Source organism: Aotus nancymaae, unplaced genomic scaffold, assembly GCF_030222135.1.
Source record: "Aotus nancymaae isolate 86718 unplaced genomic scaffold, 86718_ANA_hifiasm-v0.15.2.pri h1tg000028l, whole genome shotgun sequence".
In the NCBI taxonomy this organism is placed as follows: Eukaryota; Metazoa; Chordata; class Mammalia; order Primates; family Aotidae; genus Aotus; species Aotus nancymaae.
Window position 1 is genome coordinate 31,749,802 of NW_026988441.1, and position 23,452 is coordinate 31,773,253.

At 47.2% G+C, this 23,452-nt stretch overlaps 1 protein-coding gene across 1 annotated transcript in view; it reads left to right on the forward strand.

Moving 5' to 3' along the window:
• CACNA1A (calcium voltage-gated channel subunit alpha1 A) overlaps nt 1-23,452 on the forward strand; it is a 298,241-nt gene that overhangs the window by 141,917 nt on the left and 132,872 nt on the right. Inside the window, exons 7-8 of the mRNA XM_064381775.1 lie at nt 21,827-21,930; nt 23,229-23,344. Coding sequence (XP_064237845.1) covers nt 21,827-21,930; nt 23,229-23,344 — 220 coding nt within the window. The remainder of the gene's footprint in view (nt 1-21,826; nt 21,931-23,228; nt 23,345-23,452) is intronic.

Genomic DNA, 23,452 nt, shown 5'->3' on the forward strand with positions numbered 1-23,452 from the left:
TCCCAGAAGTGGGATTGCAGGGTCAGAGACTAAATGTGTTTATAATTTTAGTTTTGGGGGAGTTTTTTTGTTTTGTTTTTTTAGAGACAGGGTCTCACCCTGTCGCCCAGGCTGGAGTGCAGTGGTGCAATCATAGCTCACTGCAGCCTTGAACTCCTGGGCTCAGGTGATCCTCCCACCCCAGCCTCCTGAGTAGCTGGGACCACAGGTGCATACGACCATGCCTTTTAATTTTTATAGAGATGGGGTCTCACCATGTTGCCCAAGCTGATCTCAGACTCCTCAAGCAATTCTCCTGCCTCAGCCTTCCCAAAGTTCTAGGATTACAGGTGTGAGCCACCACACCCAGCCTCTATGCATTTATAATTTTGATAGATGTCTAGGTGTGCAAGTTTTGAACCGCCCCTCCCCCATCCTCACCACAGTACACCTTCCCTCACCTGCTATGCAGGTGAGCAGTCCCCAAGCAGGTCATCTGTCAGCAGCTGGAGTGGGGCAGAGCCGAGGATTCAGGATCAAATGCAAGATGCCACAAATGTAGTGACCCCATAGAACCCCCTGGGGCCGCCACTCCATACACAGCTCTGTTGACTCCCAGAAGTCTCCTCTTTGTCTGCCCTAAGGGCTGAAATTACCATTTAAGTTTAGGCCAGGGGTTGGCCTGCCCAGGGAGCAATACCTGGCTTCCTCCTGTACATAGAGAAGCTGAACTTTCCTTTTGGTCCTAGTGTATAGTCCCTAACAACCTACTTATGCCTAGCGTTCCATTATTGGAACGCTAAGCTTGTGGGAGTTATTTATATCCTGCTGCTCAAGGTCATTGCCAAGGTCTGATTTTGCACACACAAAAAAATTTGCAACCTCCAGCATAAATGGGTTAAGGAATTTCCCCACTTGAGAGTGGAGGGAGATTCGAAAAAAACTCATCCTTGCAATCCTGATTGACGAAGGCCCATTTTAGTTGGGAGTAGGCAGCCAAAGGAGCCACATGAACAGTTGTGCCTGTCACGCACTGCACAAATCACCACATCACGAGAATGTCATTCATGTCATAGACCACATGATTTTTCCTGTTGTCATGATAATTTACTGACAGACAAAAAGTATGTGGGGAAGGGGCGTGGTGTTCTAATTTGCATGAAAACCTCATCTGAGTGTAGTGTCTCTGGGAAGTGGGGCAGATCTGAGCTCAGGCCCTCTCTTGGGCCTCACCTGCAAACAACTTGGACAGAGGGTCAGACCCAACTGGCCAAAGCTCGCTGGGGGATTTGTATGGGTTCTAGGTTTTTACTTTGCAAGGCTGGTGTGAGAGGAGACTTTAGCAGGAAATGAATCCTCCTGAGAGGGAAAGAGTCTGGGAAATGGAGAAGGTTAGGGAACTCAGGGAGAGAATGGGGGTGGGGAGTGGGAGCTGAAAAAAACTGTGAGCATCAAAAAGGGACATGTCTAAGCATAGATTCGGCCAAAAAAACAAAGGGGGACATGTCACAGGGTTGGACACCCAGAGAAAGCGTCTGGGGTTCAGATTAAGATGCTGGGGTGTGCCCAGTGGTGGGACCGGAAGCACGAATTTCCAGAGGGCTCAGTTATGAACATCATTGCCCAAAGGGTGTTTGCCCTGGAAACCTCTAAGCTTAAAGCTAAGCCACCTCTGGGGACACAAGTTGAGTGGCTAAGAGCAGAGACTCGGGTGTCGGCCTGCTTGGGTTCCTCCCAGCTCTACCGCTTCCTTGCTGTGTGGCCTTCGGCAAGGTGCTTGGCCTCTCTGTGCCCCTATTTCCACACGTGCAAGACACAGGAGAAGCACAGTCCCACCTCACAAGGCACGAGGACTGCGTAAGGTGGATTCACATGAAGTACTTAGAACTGATTCAGGCCAGGTGCGGTGGCTCACACCTGTAATCCCAGCACTTCGGGAGGCCGAGGTGAGTGGATCATGAGGTCAGGAGATTGAGACCATCCTGGCCAACGTGGTGAAACCCCGTCTCTACTAAAATTTTTTAAAAATTAGCCGGGGATGGTGGTGGGCGCCTGTAATCCCAGCTACTCAGGAGGCTGAGGCAGGAGAATCACTTGAACCCATGAACTGTCAAGAGACGGAGGCTGCAGTGAGCTAAGATCATGCCACTGCACTCCAGCCTGGGCGACAGAGTGAGACTCTGTCTTAAAAAAACAAACAAACAAAAAAAAAACTGATCCTGGTCCAGGATGACCTCCGTGTAAGCCAGATTCCCCACCTGAATGGTGTTCCTTTTAGAAACGTGCATGAATTTTTCATCATAACAACTCCAGCAGCGCCTGAGGAAGTGGAATGAGGTGTGAGGGTCTTACTTTATTCCCCGCCCTGGCCCTGCTATTAACCACTAACTCAGAATAGCCTTCTAGCACTTTCCACACATGTACATCCCACCTTTGTCCCTTGGGTAGCAGCCTATGCAATGATTTGCTCCTAATGTGAACCTAGACTACAGCTTCTCACCCGGGGTTGACTTCTGCCCCCAGGGGACACTCTGCAGTGTCTGCAGACATTTTTGGTTGTCAAAACTGGGTGGGAAGGAGGATGCTATTGGCATCAAGTGGGTGAAGCCAGAGGTGCTGCTCAGCATTCTAGAATGCTCAGCACCCCCCACCCCCGCCCCACCATAGAGAATGATCCAGGCCCATATGTCAGTAGGGTTTCTTTCTGGAAACCCTGGCCCAGAAGACGGAGGTTCCTTGAGGACGGGGATGCCTTACACTGCAACCACCTGTCACTCTCTGCCTCTCTCTGGGGCTGCTGTGACCATCTGGCCTACATGGACAACCCCTAGGAGCAGCCCCCAGCCAGTGCCTGGAGAAGTCAGTGGATCAATACCCCAGCTCCCTCCCCGTCAGGCGTTTTGCTCTGCCCTGTGTCTCCCTAGTGGGATCAGGTTCTGCTCGCCCACAGGGTTAACCTGGTTACTCACACACCCTCCACTTGCCACCCTCCCTTCCTGTCTGGTGTTTCCTGGGATGAACTCCTAGATTCATTTCCTGGGGCTGCTCTCATGAAGCACCACAGACTGGGTTGCTTAAAACAATAGGAATTTATGGTCTGCCAATTCTGGAAGCCAGAAATTCAAGATGTCAGCAGAGCTGACAACACGGCCCTCAGAAGGCTCTGAGGGAGGACCCTTCTTTGCCTCTTGCTGGCTTCTGCTGGTTTCCCACAATCTTTGGGATTCCTTGGTTTCCAGAATCTTCATTCTCCACTCGAGTCTTCTGTCCTCAGATAGCATCTTCCCAGGCTGGGCGCGGTGGCTCTCACCTGTGATCCCAGTGCTTTGGGAGGCCGAGGCAGGTGGATCACTTGAGATCAGGAGTTTGAGGACCAGCCCAACCAACATGGTGAAACCCCATCTCTCTACTAAAAATACAAAAACTAGTCAGGCGTAGTGGGCAGGCTCCTGTGATCCCAGCTACTTCGGAGGCTGAGGCAGGAGAATCACTTAAACCTGGGAGGCAGAGGTTGCAGTGAGCCAAGCTCATGCCACTGCCCTCTAACCTGGGTGACAGAATGAGACTCCTTCCCCCCTAAAAAGACAAAATAGCATCCTCCCTTCGTGCGTCTGTGTCTCTTCTCTTCTCAGAAGGACATGAGTTGTATTGGATCAGAACCTTCCTACTCCAGTCCAACCTAATTTTAACTAATTACGTCTGCAATTAATTATCCTATTTCCAAATCAAGTCACAGTCAGAGGTACCGGGGGTTAGGACTTAAACGGTCTTGTGTGCCAAGCAGGAGGACACAATTCCATTTATAACACCTCCTAAATAAACTACTTGCACGTGAACTCTTGTCTGAGGCTTCCCAAAGTAAGATAACCCCTCTCTCCACCCCTAGAACAACCAGCAGCTCTGCCAGCGGCAGGGTGCAGGGGCTGAGGTGCCCATCTTTGATTTTCTGCTGAGGAGGACACAGCTGCTCCGTTGAGGCACTCTTGGGTTCTGCCCTCGTGCCCAGCCATCTCCCTTGGGCTAGCCTGCTGAGGGCTACAACCTGGGAGGTGGAGGTTGCAGTGAGCCAAGATCATGCCACTGCACTCCAGTCTGGGTGACAGAGCGAGACTCCTTCTCATAGAAAAAAAAACAAATGAGCATCCTCCCTTCTTGTGTCCGTGTCTCTTCTCCTCTTCTTAGAACGATATCAGTTGTCCTTAGAAAGACATTAGTTGCCCAGGCGTGTCCTAGAACTCACCTCGCTGTTTGGCCATAGGCAAGCAGAGCGTCTGGGATCTTTATCCTCCATGACTGGTGCTGGAGCCAAAGCCAGTGGGTGTGGCCTTGCCGGCCAACTCCCTTTGCCCGGTTCTGAACGAGCTAGTGGATGAAATCCACAGAGAGTCCAGACACAGTCGCTCCCAGTGTCTCGGAATCCGTCGACACAGACGCACCACAGGGGCTGCCCACCTGGCTAGATGGCCCTTTGTAAGTTCCTAGCACCGCGTTTCTTCTCTTAAAATCCTTTCACTTATCCAGTAATTATTTATTGAGCACCTACTGTGTGCCTGCCAATGGTTAGGTGATTGGAAACACTGCAATGAAGAAGACAGACTAAAATCTCCACCCTGGTAGGAGAGACAGATACAAACATGGTAAATAATAAACCACCCAGAAAACAGGAGACATGTAACCAAGTGCGTGTGTACTATGGAAAGCCCAATAGGAAGGAACGTTGCACAAGAGAACAAGTGATGGGTGGTTCCCTAGTCTAGGTCAGGCAATCCATGAGGGCTCCTCAGAGGAGGTGATGTTTGAGCAGAGGAGGAGGGAGCCAGGCAGATGTTCTGGAAAGAGCATTGCCAGCATGGAGAACAGTGGCAGCTCACCTACAGGACATGCCTGATTCCCTTCCAGATTTTTTATTCATTTCTTGTTTTTCTCCCTTGGCTTCCTGGTTTAAATGCCTTTTGAAGAAATCCTAAGCTCAACGAATCAGCGATGCTGTCAAAGGTTTATATCAGGATATGCATCCCAGAGTTATTTACAAAATTAGAACAGAACTGGAAGCAACTGAAAGCCTGGCAATAGGAGATCGGTTAAATGCCGTGTGGTCCTTCCGTATGATGGCATATTATGTCATCATTAGAAATCGTCTGCTCGGAGGATATTAAGGATACAGGGGAAAGGCTCCCATATAATGATGAGTTGCTGTGGGGGCTGGGCTCCATGGTTCACGCCAGTAATCCCAGCAATTCGGGTGTCTGAGGCAGGTAGATCATTTGAGCCCAGGAGTTTGAGGCCAGCCTGGGCAACATAGTGAAAACCCATCTCTACAAAAAACAAAAACAAAAATTAGGCATAGTGGCACACATCTGTAGTCCCAGCTACTCAGGAGACTGAGACAGGAGGGTCACTTGAGCCCTGGAGTCAGAGGTGGAATTAAGTTGTGATCACGTCACTGCACCCCAGCCTGGGCAACAGAGTGAGACCCTGTCAATAAAAGAAAAAAGATGATGAGTGGGAGCAATGGGTTTTTCAACAGGGATCAAGGGGGCCAGGGGTGGTGACTCACACCTGTAATCACGGCACTTTGGGAGGCCGTGGTGGGCAGATCACCTGAGGTTAGGAGTTTGAGACCAACCTGACCAATGTGACAAAACCCCATCACCACTAAAAATACAAAAATTAGCTGGGCACGGTGGCGGGCGCCTGTAATCCCAGCTACTCAAGAGGCTGAGGCAGGAGAATAGATTAAGCCCAGGAGACAGAGGTTGCAGTGAGCTGATCATACCACTGCACTCCAGCCTGGGCAACAGGGCAAGATCCTGTCTAGAAAAGCAAAAATGATGAGAGGGGAAAATGAGTTTTCGAAAAGGAATCCAGGCAAGGTAAACTTTGTGATCTCAAATGTAAAACTATGAAAATCTAAGTAAAGAAAAAAAAAAACTGAAAGTCACTGTATCAAGCTGGCCTTAGGGTAGTGGGATTTGGGAATCTTGATTTTCTCAATAATTCTCTGTATCTTCAAATTTCTCTAAGATAAGCAAAATTTACTTTTTTGAGACGGAGTCTCATTCTGCTGCCCAAGCTGGAGTGCAGTGGCGCAATCTCAGCTCACTGCAACCTCCACCTCTTGAGTTGAAGCAATTCTCCTGCCTCAGCCTCCCAAGTAGCTCGGGCTACCGGTATGCACCACCACACCCAGCTAATTGTTTGTATTTTTCATAAAAACAGGGTTTCATCATATTGGCCAGGCTGGTCTTGAACTCCTGAGCTCAAGTGATCCACCCACCTTGGCTTCCCAAAGTGCTGGGATTACAGGCGAGAGCCCCACAACCAGCCAACAATTTACTTTCATAATCAGGAAAAATATTTAAACTTGTCTTGCTAAATGTTTCGGAGGAAAAAAAAAAGAAGATCTGGGGTCATTCCTAGACCAGGAAGCAGGGAGAAAGGGAGGAGAATGAACATTTCTTTGGTAAACAGGGTCCTGGGTGTCCTTATCTTACATAATCGGTCCAGGGAGTCCCCACTAAAATAAGTAATTAATCGATTGACTGATATATCAATAATAAATGGCCGGGCATGGTGGCTCACACCTGTAATCCCAGCTACTCGGGAAACCTAGGTGGGAAGATTGTTTGAGACAAGGAGTTTGAGACCAGCCTGGGAAACATAGCAAGACTCATCTTTAAAAATTTTTTTTCTTAATTAGCCAGGTGTGGTGGCCCATGCTTGTAGTCCCAGCTACTTGGGAGGCTGAGGCGGGAGGATTGCTTGAGCCCAGGAGTTCAGAGCTGCAGTGAGCTATGATCCTGCCACTGCACTCCAGCCTGGGCAATGGTAAGACCCCATCTCTTAAATAAACACATAAGTAAATAAATGTTTGCTTTTATTTTATTGTTAAATACACAAGATAAATGAAAAACAGGCAGATCTTTCTTATGGAACAATTCCATTTAAAGTATGGAGACTTCACTCCGCACTGCCCCAAAGAACGCACTAATCTCCCCTTCTCTGAGGGTGGGCTGGGCTTAGTGACTCATTTCCGAAGACTAGAGTAGGAAAACAGGAAATGGTAGTTTTATAGTGGAGGAACAGATAGATACCACTTTAACCAAATGATGAAGATATCCCGGGGATGTGGATATTATGTAACCTTGATTTTATACCTACATAATGTTCTTCCCAAAAACTCATAATCCCAGTTCTTGGGGGCTTTGCTCTGTCTCCTAAGCTGGAGTGCAGTGGTGCAGTCATAGCTCACTGCAGCCTCAAACTCCTGGTCTCAAGTGATCCTCCCACCTCAACCTCCTGAGTAGCTAGGGCTACAGGCACACACCATCACACCCGGCTAATTGTATTTTTTTGGTAGAGACATGGTCTCACACATTGCCCAGGCTGGCCTCAAGCTCCTGGTCTCAAGTGATTCCTCCCACCCCACCCTCCAGAGTTGCTGGGATTACAGGCATGAGCCACTGTGACCAGCCCAGGATATTTTTTTAAGGATTTGTGATGTCATTTAAGAGATCTGATTCTTTATAACACATCAACAATAAGACCCAGTGATGGGTTGGATAAGTCTTGTAATTTCATGGGAGTGTTAAGCTTAAAAGACTTTTTATGGTGTCTGTGAACTATATGTGATTTGTGTCAGTGATGGGGTCACTGATTCTATGGTTTGCCACCTCCAATCACCATGGAAGAAAATGCCCCACTTCCAGTGAAAATGAGAGGAAGTAAAAGCATAATTATATTCTATCTAAATTCATGGACTCCTTGAATTCTATCCACAGACCCCTAAGGATTTTCTCCCCAAGCTGAGACTGGGAGAATCTTGCCAGTGACTTCTGCAGTCACTGTGGCTAGAAAACCCCTCAGAGGAGGTGATAGTTTAGCAGGTAACTAGTCCGTGTCTGGCTCAGCCTCCATCACACCCAGTTACCCAGCCCAAAATGTCAGGAGTACTGAGGTTGAGAGCTCTGCTCTAGGAGACCAAGCCTCTCTGAGGAAGGAGGATTGGGGTACTGGCTGGGCATCAAGGTGAACCTACTTCCTAACAGCCTTGGGATGGTGTGAGTGCCTGTCCATACCCAAGGACTGCAAATGCAGGTTTACTGGAAGTTCTGTGCCAAAAGTGAGATCCAACTCACTTCTAACTGCTACAAAACAAACCTCCATCAACACAGCCTATCTCTGCTCTTGTCCTGGAGGCTCTAAGGTATCCACATGGCTCCCATGCTCCTAGACAGGCCTCTTACCTGGACCTTCCTGAGCCTAGAGCTGCTTTGGGTAGCCTTGTGGAATCATGATGGGTGATCGGCCACTGCCTCTGTGCCACCCTGTTCTGGCTACTTCCCTGTGGATCAGCCTAGGATTCCTTAATGGTAAAAGTAAAACATTCTGAGCTAGGGCCTTTAATATCCCCATTTTACAGATGAAGAAACTGAGTCCCAGAGCTGTGCACAGCAATTTAGAGTCAGAATTCAGCTCTGTCTCATCCTCACATCTGAGGATGTCAGTGTCCCCAGATTCTGCCATTTATAGCCTCCCACAGCAAACAGGATTGGGGGTTGCTTCTCTGAGCTAAAGGGGAAGGATGGGGAACCCCATGAGCACGGCACCGAAACTGTTTGCTGGAGAGAAGAGCTGGTGACTCTGTGTTCTGTAGTGACAGGTGGCCTTATTTCACAGGGACCCCCTCACCATTTGTGCCCCATGTGGCTTAGAAAAGCCAGAAATTGTCTCCGCCCTCATAGGGGAAGGTCCCCAACACCCTCTTTGCGAGCTGGGCCAAGGCAGATTGGGGGTTGCTTCAGCGGGGACAGGATCTAGCCTCTCTTGGTTGCTCTCAGGGAGGAGATGTGGAGGGTCTGGGGTCCTGGCAGGACTAGGATGTCTTGAGTTAATTTGGGGCTGCCTTTAGCTGAGGGCTTCTGTGCGCCTGGCATCAGTTTTGCATTGTGTCTTGACATGCAAAACAGCCCTGTGAGGAAAGATACTTTTAACCCCATCTTCCAGATGAGGAAATGGAGGCCCACAGGGGTGACATGACCTGCTAAGGTCCCCTAGCCAAGAGTGAAAAAGACAGGCTTCACACACAGGTCGGACACAATTCATTACCCATCATCCGTCTCTCTCTGACTCTTTTTCCTTCTGTCTCTTTGTCTCTCTTTTTATTTTATTTATTTATTTTTTGAGACAAAGTCTTGCTGTGTCTCCCAGGCTGGAGTGGAGTGGCACGATCGTGGCTCACTACAACCTCCAACTCCTAGGTTCAAGTGATTCTTGTGCCTCAGCCTCCCAAGTAGCTGGGATTACAGGTGTGTGCTACCACACCAGCTAAATTTTTGTATTTTTATTAGAAATGGGGTTCTGCCATATTGGCGAGGCTGGTCTCGAACTCCTGACCTCAAGTGATCTGCCTGCCTCAGCCTGCCATAGTGCTGGGATTACAGGCGTGAGCCACCACACCCAGCCTTTGTCTCTTTTATTCTTGTGTTCTCTCTCTCTCTTTCTCTCTCTCTCTTCCCCACTTCTCTTTCTCCACCTTCTCCTCTTTCTCTTCCTCCTCCTCCTTTGTGCTTTTCTCTGTGAGTTTGTCTTCTTTATTTCTCTTTTGGTGAATGTCAATTAGGAAAGCAGAAAAGCTATGTTTAATTTGTGATCATAAATGCATGTCCCTGGCCAGGCGTGGTGGCTCACGCCGGGAATCCCAGCACTTTGAGAGGCTGAGGTAGGAAGATTGCTTGAGACCAGGAGTTCAAAACCAGTCTGGTCAACAAGCAAGAACCTATCTTTAGAAAAGAAAAATAATAATAATTAGCTGGGCTTGGTGGTGTGCACCTGTAGTCCCAGCTACCCGAGGCTGAGGCAGGAGGATCACCTGACCTCAGGAGTTTGAAGTTACAGCAAGCTGTGATTGCACAATTGCACTCTAGCCTGGGTGACAGAACAAGACCCCATCTCAAAAAAACTAATAATTAAAAAGAAATAGGCCGGGCGCAGTGGCTCATGCCTGTAATCCCAGCACTTTGGGAGGCCAAGGTGGGCGGATCACCTGAGGTCGGAGTTTGAGACCAGCCTTATCAACACAGTGAAACTCCATTTCTACTGAAAATACGAAATTAGCTGAGCATGGTGGTGGCCACCTGTAATCCCAGGTACTTGGGAGGCTGAGACAGGAGAATTGCTTGAAACCGGGAGGCAGAGGTTCCAGTAAGCTAAGATGGTACCATTGCACTCCAGCCTGGGCAACAAAAGCGAATGAATGAATGAATGAATGAATGCATGCATGTATGTATGTCCCTTGGCAAGTGGTTGCTAATGGTGGGAATGACCTTTGACCCAAGCCCCCTTTCATTCAGAGATGTTCGTCTTGACCAAACTCAAAGCATTAGACTTTGGACTGTAAATCACTGGTTCATTCAGCAGCCATCATTGAATGCCTACTGTATGCAGGCACTCTTCTGACACAGAGGAGCTGACTTGTTAGTGGGGAAAGCCAGGGATGAATGAGATAAAAAGGGCAGATAGCAGACATTAAATAGGCTCTGTGGGCCAGACAGTCTCCATCGCAATGACTCCATCTGCTCCTGTAGCGGAAAAGTAACCACAGATAAAACACGTACGTGAATGAGCATGGCTGTTGGACGATTAAACTTTAACCTGTAAAAACAGGTGGCTGGCCTGTGGGCTGTCGATCGCTGCATTAGAGATAGTATTAGAGGGTGGTGAGAGTTCAGGAATAGAATAAAACAGCGAGAGGTTGCGCATTGTCAAGATGAGAGGTTGCATCTTCTTATAAACCCTGAGTGGCTGGGCACCGTGGCTCATTTCTGTAATCCCAGCACTGTGGGAGCTGAGGAAGGAGGATCACTTGAGCCCAAGAGTTTAAGACCAGCCTAGGTACATAGTGAGACCTCGTCTCTACAAAAAAATGAAAAGTTAGCCAGATGTGGTAGAGCATGCCTGTAGTCCCAGCTACTTGGGCGGCTGAGATGGGAGGACTGCTTGAGCCCAGGAGGTTGGGGCTGCAGTGAGAGGATCAGGCCACTGCACTCCAGCAAGACCTGTCTCAAAAAAAACAAACAAAAAAGAGCTGAAAGAACAAATCATATGAATGCATTAAATTATCACATGTATCCAAAAAATACATACATCTGTCAGCCTGGCACGCTGGCTCATGCCTATAATCCTACCCCTTCGGGAGGCCAAGGCAGGCGGATTGCCTGAGCTGAGGAGTTCAAGACTGCCCTGGGCAACATGATGAAACCCTGTCTCTACTAAAATACAAAAAATTAGCTATGCATGATGGCAGGCGCCTGCAGTCCCAGCTACTTGGGAGGCTGAGGCATGAGAATTGCTTGAACCCTGGAGACAGAGGTTACAGTGAGCTTGAGATTGCAACACTGCATGCCAGCCTGGGCAACAGAGCAAGACTCTGTCTTAAAATATACATATATATATTTCCATATATATATATATACACACACACACATACATACACATATATACACATATATAGATATATAGATAAGGTATCAATTTATAATTTTCCTTAATAAACAAACATTTTTCTCCTTCTCTCCCTTGGTGAATGTCAATTAATAAAGCAGCAAAACTGTGTTTAGTTCGTGATCATAAATGTATGTCCCTGGCTGGGTTTGGTAGCTCACACCTGGAATTCCAGCACTTTGAGAGGCTGGGATAGGAGAGGATTGTTTGAGGCCAGCAATTGCTTGAGGCTTTTTTTAAAAGACACGAAGGAGATGAGGGAGAGCCATGGAGGTATCGCAGGGAAGAGCAGCCCAGGTAGATGGAACAGCCAGTGCAAAGGCCCTGAGGCAGGATGTTCCTGACATTTGTGAGGACATGTGGCTGCCGAGGTGTCCAGAGGGCACTGAGTGATTATGAAGGAAGGAGCTGATGAAGGAAGGTGATAAAACACTTCATGGATTGGCCAGGCATGATGGCTCATGCCTGAATTCCCAGCACTTTGGGAGGCCAAGGCAGGCAGATCAGTTGAGGCCAGGAGTTGGAGACCAGCTTGGCCACATGGCAAAACCCCTTCTCTACTAAAAAGTACAAAAAAGTTAGCCAGGCGTGGCCATGAACATCTGTAGTCCCAGCTACTTGGGAGACTGAGACTCGAGAATCCTTGAACCCGGGAGGCAGAGGTTGCAGTGAGCCGAGATTGCGCCATTGCACTCCAGCCTGGGCGACAGAGCGAGACTCAAAAACAAAAAAAGACTTTATGGACAGACAGCCTATATAATTTATCATCCAAACCAGGACAGTTTTGAGAGTGAAAGGGGAAAAAGAGGACTCAAAAAAATAATTAACAGGCATGACACGATCTATAACAGGTGTAAACTGGGACACGCAGCCTCCCTCGCGGCCACCGTCAGACCTCAGCTCTTTCACGGTCAAATCCACCCCCATCTTTATCCTGTATACTGGAGAATCGACTGTTCTCCTGAGCTGAGTTTTGGTTTTTGTTTTTTTGTGTGTTTTTTTTTAAACATCCTGTATACTTTTTCTCAATGAACTATGCTAAAAAAAATTAGAGGAAAATAAACTATAAAACAGAAGGCACTTAAGAATTTCACTGGGACTCAGCCATAAATTTGTTTGATGAGTATTTATTGAGCACTTTGTAAGCACCAGGTGCCACCAGCAATACTGGGATGAATCAGTGACTTCCCTCACCCTTGAAGCTCTCTCGAGCCCATTATTATATACATGAAATACTATAGGTCTTGCACGGTGACTCATGCCTGTAATCCCAGCACTTTGGGAGTCTGAGGCAGGTGGATCACGAGGTCAAGAGATTGAGACCATCCTGGCCAACGTGGTGAAACCCTGTCTCTACTAAAAGTACAGAAGTTAGCTGGGCATAGTGGTGTGCACTTGTAGTCCCAGCTACTCGGGAGGCTGAGGCAGGAGAATCACTTGAACCTGGGAAGCAGAGGTTGCAGTGAGCCGAGGTGACGCCACTGCACTCCAGCCTGACAAAAGAGCAAGACTCTGTCTCCAAAAAAATTTTAAAAATGCTATGCAAATGCAGAGAAGAGTTCCTAAAGTGGGAAAAGATCAGTTGGTTATAAACAAGAATAACAGGTCTAGTCCCAGCCATGCCAGCTGCACCCTGTGTGACCTAGGCACATCATGTTTCTGCTCTCAGCCTCAGTTTCTCCATCTGCCAGGCACGGAGGTGTCAGGAATTGAGGAAGATGTGGGGAGTATTTCATCAGCCCAAAAAGACTTGGCCAATGTGACCATAATCCTGCCTTCTGCCTCTCCTCTCCCGGAAAAATAGCTTAATCGTTTGGACTTGGGATAAACACATTTTCTGTCTGTGTTTATTATTTAAATAATCCACCAGGCTGGGCGCGGTGACTCAAGCCTGTAATTCCAACACTTGGGGAGGCTGAGGAGGGCAGATCGCTTGAGCCCAGAAGCTTGAGACCAGCCTGGCCAACATGGCAAAAACCCCATCTCTACTAAAAAAAAAAAATAATAATTGGCTGGGCCTGGTGGTGCATGCCTGTCATCCCAGCTACTCGGGAGGCCGAGACACAAGACTCGCTTGAACCCAGGAGGCAAAGGTTGCAGTGAGCCGAGATAGTGCCACCACACTCCAGCCTGGGTGACACAGTGAGACTCTGTCTCAAAAAATAAGTAAGAGAAAATAAATGATCCACCAACAGGAACCCAGGAACATTTGTACTGACTGTGCGACTAATGCTTAGTGAGCACCTACTATGTGCCTGGGGCTGATCTGGACACTAGGATCAAGACAGGAAAAGTCTCTACCCATGAGGAGCCGATGTTCATGATGACAGTCTTGGATTGCGTAATTTGACAAGATGATTCAGACCGTGGAACATGCTGGGAAGAGAATGAGACGTCTGGCTGAGCTGCAGGGAGGGGCCAGTCCTTTTGATTGAGAGGTCCAGGAATGCTTCTTTGACGGGGGCACAGTGCATATAAGGTTGAGTGATAAGATGAAATTGACCAAGCAAAGACCTAAAAGCAGAGGTGTTCCAGGCAGAGGTTCAGAGAATGGAAATAATTGGCTGATTGTGACCTTGAACTTGACCTTTCTTTTCTTCTGCTAACATTGGGTTTGGTTTGTTCTTGCTTTTCTGACTCCTTGAGGTACATGTTGGGTTGTTACTTTATAATCCTTTTTTTTTTTTTTTTAACTTTTTTGAGACAGAGTCTCACTGTGGTGCCCAGGCTGGAGTACAGTGGCGTGATCTTGGCTCACTGCGACCTCTGCCTCCTGGGCTCAAGTGAACCTCCCACTTCAGCATCCCCAGTAGCTGAGACTACAGGTGCACAGCACCACACCCAGCTAATTTTTTTATTTTTATTTTTTTTAGAGAAGGGGTCTCACTGTGTTGTCCAGGCTGGTCTCAAACCACTGGGCTCAAGCTATCCTCCTGCCTCAGCCTCCCAAAGTGCTGGGATGACAGGCATGAGCCACCACATCTGGCCTTTATTGTTTGTGATGTAGGTATTTAATGCTGTAAGCTTCCCTCTTAGTCGCTTCTTGGCCCTTTGGCTAAGGTCAAGCGTGAACTTCCCTCAGCACTGCTTCTGCTGCATGTCACAGGTGTTGGGGCGTTGTTTCCATTTTCATTCATTTCAAAAACTTTTTAAATTTCCATCTTAATTTCTTCACTGACCCAGTGGTCATTTGGGATCATGTTGTTTAATGTCCATATATTTGCATCGTTTCTGATATTCTTCTAGGTTTCGATTTCCAGTTTTATCCCACAGTAGTCTGAGAAGATACTTGACAGAATTGCAATATTTTAAAATTTGTTGAGATTTGTTTTGTGGCCTAACATGTGGTCTGTCTTGGAGAATGTCCACGTGCTGATGAGAAGAATGTACGTCCTCCATCAGACATGCAGGAGACAGACGCTTTTTCACCTGCCTCAGGGGATCCATAAAAGAGCCTGTCAGAAGTTGGCATTTAAGAAAGACCAGAAGGAGTCAGGGAGCAGTGGCTCATGCCTATAATCCCAGCACTTTGGGAGGCCAAGGCAGGTGGATCATCTGAGGTCAGGAGTTCGAGACCAGCCTGACCAACATGGTGAAACCCTGTCTCTACTAAAAAAAATTCAAAAATTAGCTGGGTGTGGTGGTGGGCACCTGTAATCCCAGCTACTCAGGAGGCTGAGGCAGGAGAATTGCTTGAACCCAGGAAGCGGAGGTTGCAGTGAGCCGAGATCACGCCATTGCACTCCAGCCTGGCCAACAGAGCAAGACCCCATCTCAAAAAAAAAAAAAAGAAAAAAAAAAAAGGAAAGGAAAAGAAAAGAAGAAAGAAAGAAAGACCAGAAGGAGGTGAAGGAACAAACTATAGAGATATCAAACTGTATCAATCTGGCTGGGCGTGGTGGCTCATGCCTGTAATCCCAGCACTTTGAGAGGCTAAGGCAGGAGGATTGCTCAAGCCCAGGAGTTTGAGACCAACCTGGGCAACATAGAGACCCTCTCTCTACAAAAAAATAAAAATTTAATTAAAAAGATGTATCAGTCGGTGCAGCCAAGTTATACTGCAGTAACAAACATCCCCAGAGGCCCCATGACTTTAACAACAGATGTATTTCCTGCTCATGCTACATGTCCAGTGCAGGTTGGCAGTGGAGAATAAGGGGACTCTGCTCAGTGTAGTCACTTGGGACCTGACTAATCACCTAGAACATTGCCACTTGCTATTCGAGAAGAAAAAAAAAGAATTCTGGACGGTCCCACACTGAAAGTTCAATACTCTGGTTCCAAAATGACAGCTGTTTCCACTCATCCCGCATTGGCCAGCACTTAGCATGTGGCCCTCAGCCAACCCCAAAGGGACCAGGAAGGACCATCCCACCATATTGCTGGAAATATTTGATGACAGCGTGAATGGGGAATAGTGTGCCAGGCAGCGGAACTCTCTGAGCCCTTGGAAGAAAGACAAGGCAATCTCTAGAGCACATCCTTCCCGGTATTATTAATGAATTTAACAAATGATCAAGCCATCTTCACCCACTCTCCTCCCCGCATCCAGACTTGTGCATACCCTCCCTTAACTCGAACTGCCAAGGAAGAGATGAGAACCAGGAGAGGAGATGTGACCTCGTCTTTGCTGCAGAACTATTGTAGAACAGCCGTAGCATCTCCAGTCTTTGCGCTTATAAAATGTTGTTTCCGTTTTGCTCCTGAACCAAATCCACCCGCCCTCACCCCCCAACCAGAGAAAGCCCGTCTCCTAATCCAAAACTGCACCCAGCCTTCTACCAGCTTCTTCCCTGTGGGTTGTTGAATCCAGAGTATGGAATTGAATCATTGAATGAGTCTGGAAGATAAAAAGTGTCTCTAAAATCAGGCAGCAAAAGCCCACCCCCCAGGGAGGAAGGTGCAGATGAGAGTTCAGGAGGGAGCTTGGCTTGGGGTTGACGATCTGAGCTATGCAGGGAACTCGTACCCACCTCTCAATCAGCCATTCAACAAACACCAGTTATTGAGCACCAACTGTGTGCCAGATGTTGTCCTAGGGGTTGGGAATACAGCAGGAAACAAGAAGGACAAAGCCCTTACGCCTTGTTGGATGGACATTCCAGCCAGGAAGACGAGAGAACAAGAGAAATAAGTCTACAGGCAAAAGGGAAAAAAGAAACAGAAGAAAAAAAGGGGGACGAGAAATGAGAGATGTGCAATTGTAAAGGGCCATAGGGGAGGCCTCCCTCAGAAGGTGGCCTTTGATTGAAAAAACCTGAAGGAGACGAGGGGGAACCATGTGGCAATCTTAGGGAAGAGCATTCCAGGCAGGGGAACAGCGTGTGCAAGGGCCCTGGGGCAGGACTGTGCTTGGCTTGGTTGAGGAACTAACCTCAAGGAAGCCATGTGGAAGCCATGTGGCTGGAACAGAGTGAGCGAGGGAAGAGTGGAAGGAGATAAAACCAGGGAGGTGGGAGGGTTGGAGGCCCCCTCTGCCACTTAGTAGCTGAGTGACTTCATTGATTTCCTGTAGCTTGCATAATAGAGAACCACAAATAGAGTAGCTGAAAACAACAAAAATGTATTTATTCTCTCGCAGTTTGGGAGGCCAAGAGTCCACAGACCATCAAGGGGTCAGCTGGGCCGTGGTGCCTCTGAGACCGGGTCTGAGATCCCTTCCTGCCTCCCTCCTGGCTTCTGGTGGTTTGCCGACAATCTGGTGTTCCTTGTCCTTTAGGAACATCACCCTGGTCCTGCCTTCATCTCCATTTCACATGCCCTCTGTCTCTGTACCCAGGTTTCTCCTTTCCTTCTTATTTTATTTATTTATTTATTTTAGAGACAGGGTCTTGCTCTGTCTCCCAGGCTAGAGTGCAGTGGCATGATCATAGCTCACTGCAGCCTCAAACTCCTGGCCTCAAGCAGTCCTCCCACCCCAGCCTCCTGAGTGGCTGGGACTACAGATGTGAGCCACTGCGCTTGCCCAGATGTCCCCCTTTTACAAAGAAACCCATCATGTAGGATGAGGGTCCACCCTAATGACCTCATCTTAACTTGATTCCTCTGCAAAGACTGTTTCCAATTCATAGGTACCAGGAGTTAGGACTTCAGTGTATCTTTTTGGGGGGACCCACTGCAACCCACGATGATAGGGCTGTGGGCATGTAACTTGACCTCTCAGCTGGGCACTGTGGCTCATGCCTATAATCCCAGCACTTTGGGAGGCCAAGGCAGGCGGACTGCCTGAGGCCAGGAGTTCAAGACCAGCCTAGCCAACATGGTGAAACCCCATCTATACTAAAAATACAAAAATTAGCTGGGCATGGTGGCAAGCGCCTGTAATCCCAGCTATTCGGGAGGGTGAGGCAGGAGAATCACTTCAATCCAGGAGGTGGAGGTTGCAGTGAGCTGAGATCACACCATTGCACTCCAGCCTGGGTGACAGGGTGAGACTCCATCTCAAAAAAAAAAAAAAAAAGAAATAGATCTCTTTGTGCCTCAGTTTCCCCACCTGGGAGGATGGGGATGATTACCCACTCCTGGGGTTCATGAGAGGATTAAATGAGCTCAAACAGTCCAAGCTTCCATGTGTGTCTGTTATGGTGCTGGGTAGTGTGCCATGTGGCCAGAGGTCCCCAAGCGTGTCAGGGACCTGGGCAAGGGCAGATTCGGGTCTTTCGGGTCTTGTTGGCAGCATCTGAGATGGATGGGCTGCCTTGGCATGGAAGGGCCTTGGCCGCTTTTCCCTGTTTGGTCTTGTCCCTCTCCCCCATCCTCCACTCTGTCCCTGTCACCTGAGCCTGCTCCTCGTGATGGCTCAGTCTCTTTCTACTGGCGGCCCGTGCAGAGTTTCATGCCCTGGGCTATATTTAGCCCTGAGAAATGGGAACAAGAAGCCCTCAGCCGCCACAGTGACAGAGAGGAGCACAAAGCCAGTGCTGCCTTCTGTCCGGCCATGTTCCGCTGACTCGGTTCTTTCTCCCAGAAACTTCCAGAAGCAAAGCATTGGCATTCCTAGGCCTGTTGAAACAAGGATGTGAGTTGGTGGCTGACACGTTCATTGCCCCCAGAACCTGTCTGTGTCCATGATTAAGGTTGATTTTGTTAGTTTTATTTTCAGGGCTTTTTTTTTTTTTTTTGTATTCATGGCAAAACACATATGACATAAAATTTACCATCCTAATTATTTTTTTAACTTTTTAATATTTTTTAATTGACAAGTAATAGTTGTACTTACGGGGCACGTAATAATGATGTTTCAATGCATGTCATACATGGTGCTCAGATCAGGGTAATTAGCATATTCGTCTTAGAGGTTTATTGTTTGTTTCCATTGGGAACATTCAAGATCTTCCTTCTAGCTATTGAAAACTGTTAATATATTGTTGCCATCTGAGCCATTTTCAAGGATGCAGCTCTGTGACATTAAGTACAATGCATTCACATTGTTGTGTAACTGCCACCGCCATTTATCTCCCAAACCTTTCCATCTTCCGGATGTAACTCTGTCCCCACTAAACATGAGCTCCCTGATCCCCCTCCCCCAGCCCCTGGCACCCACCATGCTACTTCCTGTTTTTATGAATCTGATGACTCTGGGGACCTCCTATAAATGAAATCATACAGGATTTTTCCCTTTTGTGACTGGTTTATTTCACATAGCATGATGCCCTCAAGGTTCATCCATGCTGCAGTGTGTATCAGCATTTTCTTCCTTTTTAAGGAAAAGTTGACCATTAAACGAAAAAAAAAACTTTTAAAAACTTGAAGTAGAATAAACATACGGAAAAATCCATAAGTGAAGAGCTTGGTTGTCACAAACTAAACACACCCATGTGTAACCAACACAAAAATGAAGAAACAGAACCTTCTCAGCCCCAGAAGCCCCCCTCATATCCTGTCCCCAGTCACTACCCCCCACAAGGGTACCCCTACCAGGACTTTCAGCATCATTCACTAGGTTAGCCTGTTTTTATACTTTGCATAAATGAAATCTTACCTGTATACTGTTTTCTGTCTGTCGTCTTTTGCTTGCCATTAACTTTTTACAATCTCAGTTGTTCATTGCATGTATCCTCTCTCTCTCGTTGATAACAGTGTGGATTGTTTGCAGTTTGGGGCCATTATGAATATCGCTGCTATGAATGTTCTTGTGCGTGCTTTCTGTTGGGCAACTATTCAGAATTACTATCTAATTGTAATGATCTTGGATAGGTAACTATACAGGAATTACTGGGTCTTGGTGAAGGTACATACAGTCATACACTGCATTATGGCACTTTGGTCAACCACAGACCAAATATATAACAGTGGTCCCATAATGGACCAATATATAACAGTGATTATCATACAGTATTTTTACTGTAGCTTTTCTGTTTTTGGATATTTTTAGATACACTATTGAGTTACAGTTGCCTGCAGTATTCCATACAATAACATGCTCTACGTGTTTGTAGCCTCGGAGCAATAGGCTGGACCATGCAGCCTAGGTGTGTAGTAGGCTATACCATCTAGGTTCGTGTCAGTATACTCCATGAAGTTTGCACAACAAAATGACCTAATGACGCATTTCCCAGAACGCATGCCCATTATTGAGCATGACTTAATTCATTTTAATATAGAAACTCTCAACCAGTTTTTCGAGTAGTTGTACCATGTGTTATGGGTTTTATTGTCTCACCCGAAAATTCATATGTTTAAGTCCTAACCCCCAGAACCTCAGAATGTGACCTTATTTGGAAATAGATTCATTGCACATGTAACCATTAGGTTGGTGCAAAAGTAACTGCAGTTTTTGCCAGTAGCAAAACTGCAGTTACTTTTGCACCAACCATAATAGCTAAGAGGAGATCATTAGGGTGGGCCCTAATCCAATATGATGGAGTCCACATAAAAAGGGGAGATTTTGACACAGAGACAGACACACACGGAGGAAGAATGCCATGTTTAAACAAAGGCAGAGATCAGGATGATGCCTCTTCAAGCCAAGAATCAGCAAAGATTGCCAGCAAACCATCAGAAGCTAGGAGAGAGGCATAAAACAGATTGTCTCTCACAGCCCTCAGAAGGAACCAGCCCTTCTGATACTTTGATCTTGGATTCCTGGCCTCCATAACTGTAACACAATAAATCTCTGCTGTTTAAGCCACATAGATTGTGGTTCCTTGTTACAGCAGCCGCAGGAGATAAATACAGCATGGTACCCTCCCCTAGGCAGGTTATGAGGGTTCCAGTTGCTCCACAGCTTCACAGATACCTGGTAGTAATGACCTCATCTTAACTTCTATCTCATTTTAGCCTTTCTTCTAGACAACAGCAGTGTCATATATGCTTTTAAAGGTGGGCTTTTAAAGCCACACTTGAGAGCCCTGCATTCTGCAGGTGTCACAGTGTGATCAGCTATTGAGAGGCTACCCCTGCCCTGACAGCTGGAGGCAAGGCTTCCCAGCACAGAGGTTAAGCCTATGGACTCTGGGGCCCACCTGGCTAGTTCAAACACCATGTCCACTGCTGAATAGCTCTGTGACCTGGGACTGATGATTTTGTCTTTCTGAGCCTCAGTTTACTCAGTGGTGACATGGGCAGTATAACAGAGGTATCATGAGGATCAAATCATTAAGTGAGCTAACATACATAATGTGCTTAGGAGGGTGCCCAGCACACCATAAATATTCTATAAGTGCTGACTTTTATACTTTTTTCCTCTCTATCTCTTGCTGTCTCTCTCTCTCTCCCCCATCCTTGCTTTTCTTCACTTCATCTTACTTCCTTCTTGCTATAGTGTTCTATTTTTGGTTTTTGAGAATATTCTATTTGTGGATATTTTCCCCCTTGAAAATTGAGCTGAAACTTCTGAGAATTGTTTGTGATTGGCATTAAGGCTGCAGGGAATGGAGCAGGGAGACACTTGAGGAAAACGCTCATGGCCCATCTGTCTGACTTGGTGATATCACCAGGCCATCAGACCCTGTGGTCATGCATCTTCTCTAAGGGGAATCTGTGACTGTGTTGGCAGAAGGGAAGGAACCAGGGATTAATTAATCCATTTCAGTAGGCTTTGTGTTCTGTTTTGTTTTCTTTTTCCTTCTCCTCTTGGACTCTGGTCTGGGAAGTCTTCTTGTGTTTCTTACTGGTCCCTATGTCCTGTGAGGACAACGTAATTAAGAGAAAGCTTTTCCCTTTGGATGTTTTCTCCAGAAAATGTTCCTCCATTTCCCTCTCTGGGCTGCCAAGCCAGACTCTACAAGCCAAGAACATTTAAGACAGAGCCATGAGAGAACCAGAGCTTCCCCTTCCCTCACCCGTCAGGTCCTATGTGAGTCCCAGTCAACTCTCACCTGCTTTCCCTCCTCACACCCTACAGAGCAACGATGCCTCAGGGAATACTTGGAACTGGTTGTACTTCATCCCCCTCATCATCATCGGCTCCTTTTTTATGCTGAACCTTGTGCTGGGTGTGCTGTCAGGGTAAGTCTCTGCTACTCCCCACCCCATCCCATTCATTCCTCTTTGCCAACTTCTTCCCAAGGAGAGGCCATTGAAGCTTTGTTTTCATTCACTAGGCAGAGAGAAGGCTTCTTCCCTTGTTTGGGTTTTCATACTGTGATTAGCAAGCCATGTATAGGTACAGAGGTTGTGTACTGCTAGGGTTACCTAGTGAGGGGGTCCATATGGGCTTTACTTTCTTTACTTTAAAAAAAATAGTTTGGGTTTACTTCTCTCATGTTTTCCAAATACAGAATCATAGCCTATGATATAACAGTGTATTTTCCTGACCTATATTGTCCTCTATCCCCAAGATTTTTTTTTGGCTTAATCATAAATGGGCTTCATTTTTCTTATCATAAGAAGTCTGGGCACTTGTACGATGGCTCCATGGCACCATCAGCAACCCCAGATTCTTCCAGCTTTCCATTCTGACATCTTTACCAGAGGCGTCCAATCTCATGGATACCTCATGGTCTTAAGATGGCTGCCTCATGCCCTCAAGATGGCTGCTTCATGTTCCAAACCGGAAGAGGAAGAAGGGAAACAGGAAGAGGTGGGGCCTATGGCAGAGGAGGAGACCTGCTGCAGAAATCATTAGTTTATGGCTTATTGGTCTAACTTAAAAGAGGGCTGAAATAATTTTTAGCCAAGAATATGAAGAAAATGAGAATGAGGTATGCAGCCAGTGGTGGTTGGCATGGCATGGTTTTATCCTTTTATTTTTCTTGATTATTATTTTTTTAGAGACAGAGTCTAGCTTTATCACCCAGACTGGAGTGTAGTGGGGTGATCATAGCTCACTGTAACCTAGAACTCCTGGGCACAAGCGATCCTCCTGCCTCAGCCTCCTGCGTAGCTAGGGCAACAGGCGCATGCCACCATGCCCAACTAAATTTTTTATTTTTCATAGAGATGGGACCCACTGTGTTGCCCAGGCTGGTCTCAAGTTTCTGGCCCTAAAGGATACTCCCGCCTCGACCTCACAAAGTGCTGGAATTACAGGCATGAGCCACGGTGCCTGGCCTTTTGCTTTTTTCTTTCCCTAGGCACAGTTGTTGGGAAATGTGTGAAGCTGGCAGAAGCACCCATCGCTATAATATCCCAATCTTTTCCCAGAAGACCTGACTCCTGTTGAAAACTCCTGACCTCCAGGGACTTCTGAATCCCCAAACACACACACACACACACACACGCACACACACACACACACACACACACACACACACCTCCTAACATTGTCAAAGCAGCCATACTCTGGCTTTTCTATGCTTCTGCAGGGAGTTTGCCAAAGAAAGAGAACGGGTGGAGAACCGGCGGGCTTTTCTGAAGCTGAGGCGGCAACAACAGATTGAACGTGAGCTCAATGGGTACATGGAGTGGATCTCAAAAGCAGGTGAGGCCCTTTCATCCTGGGGCCCAGGGATGGAGCTCCCAGGCCACGGAGAACACAGAGGCATGCATACAGTTTGGAGAGGGTCAGGATGGGAGGAGAAAGAAAACC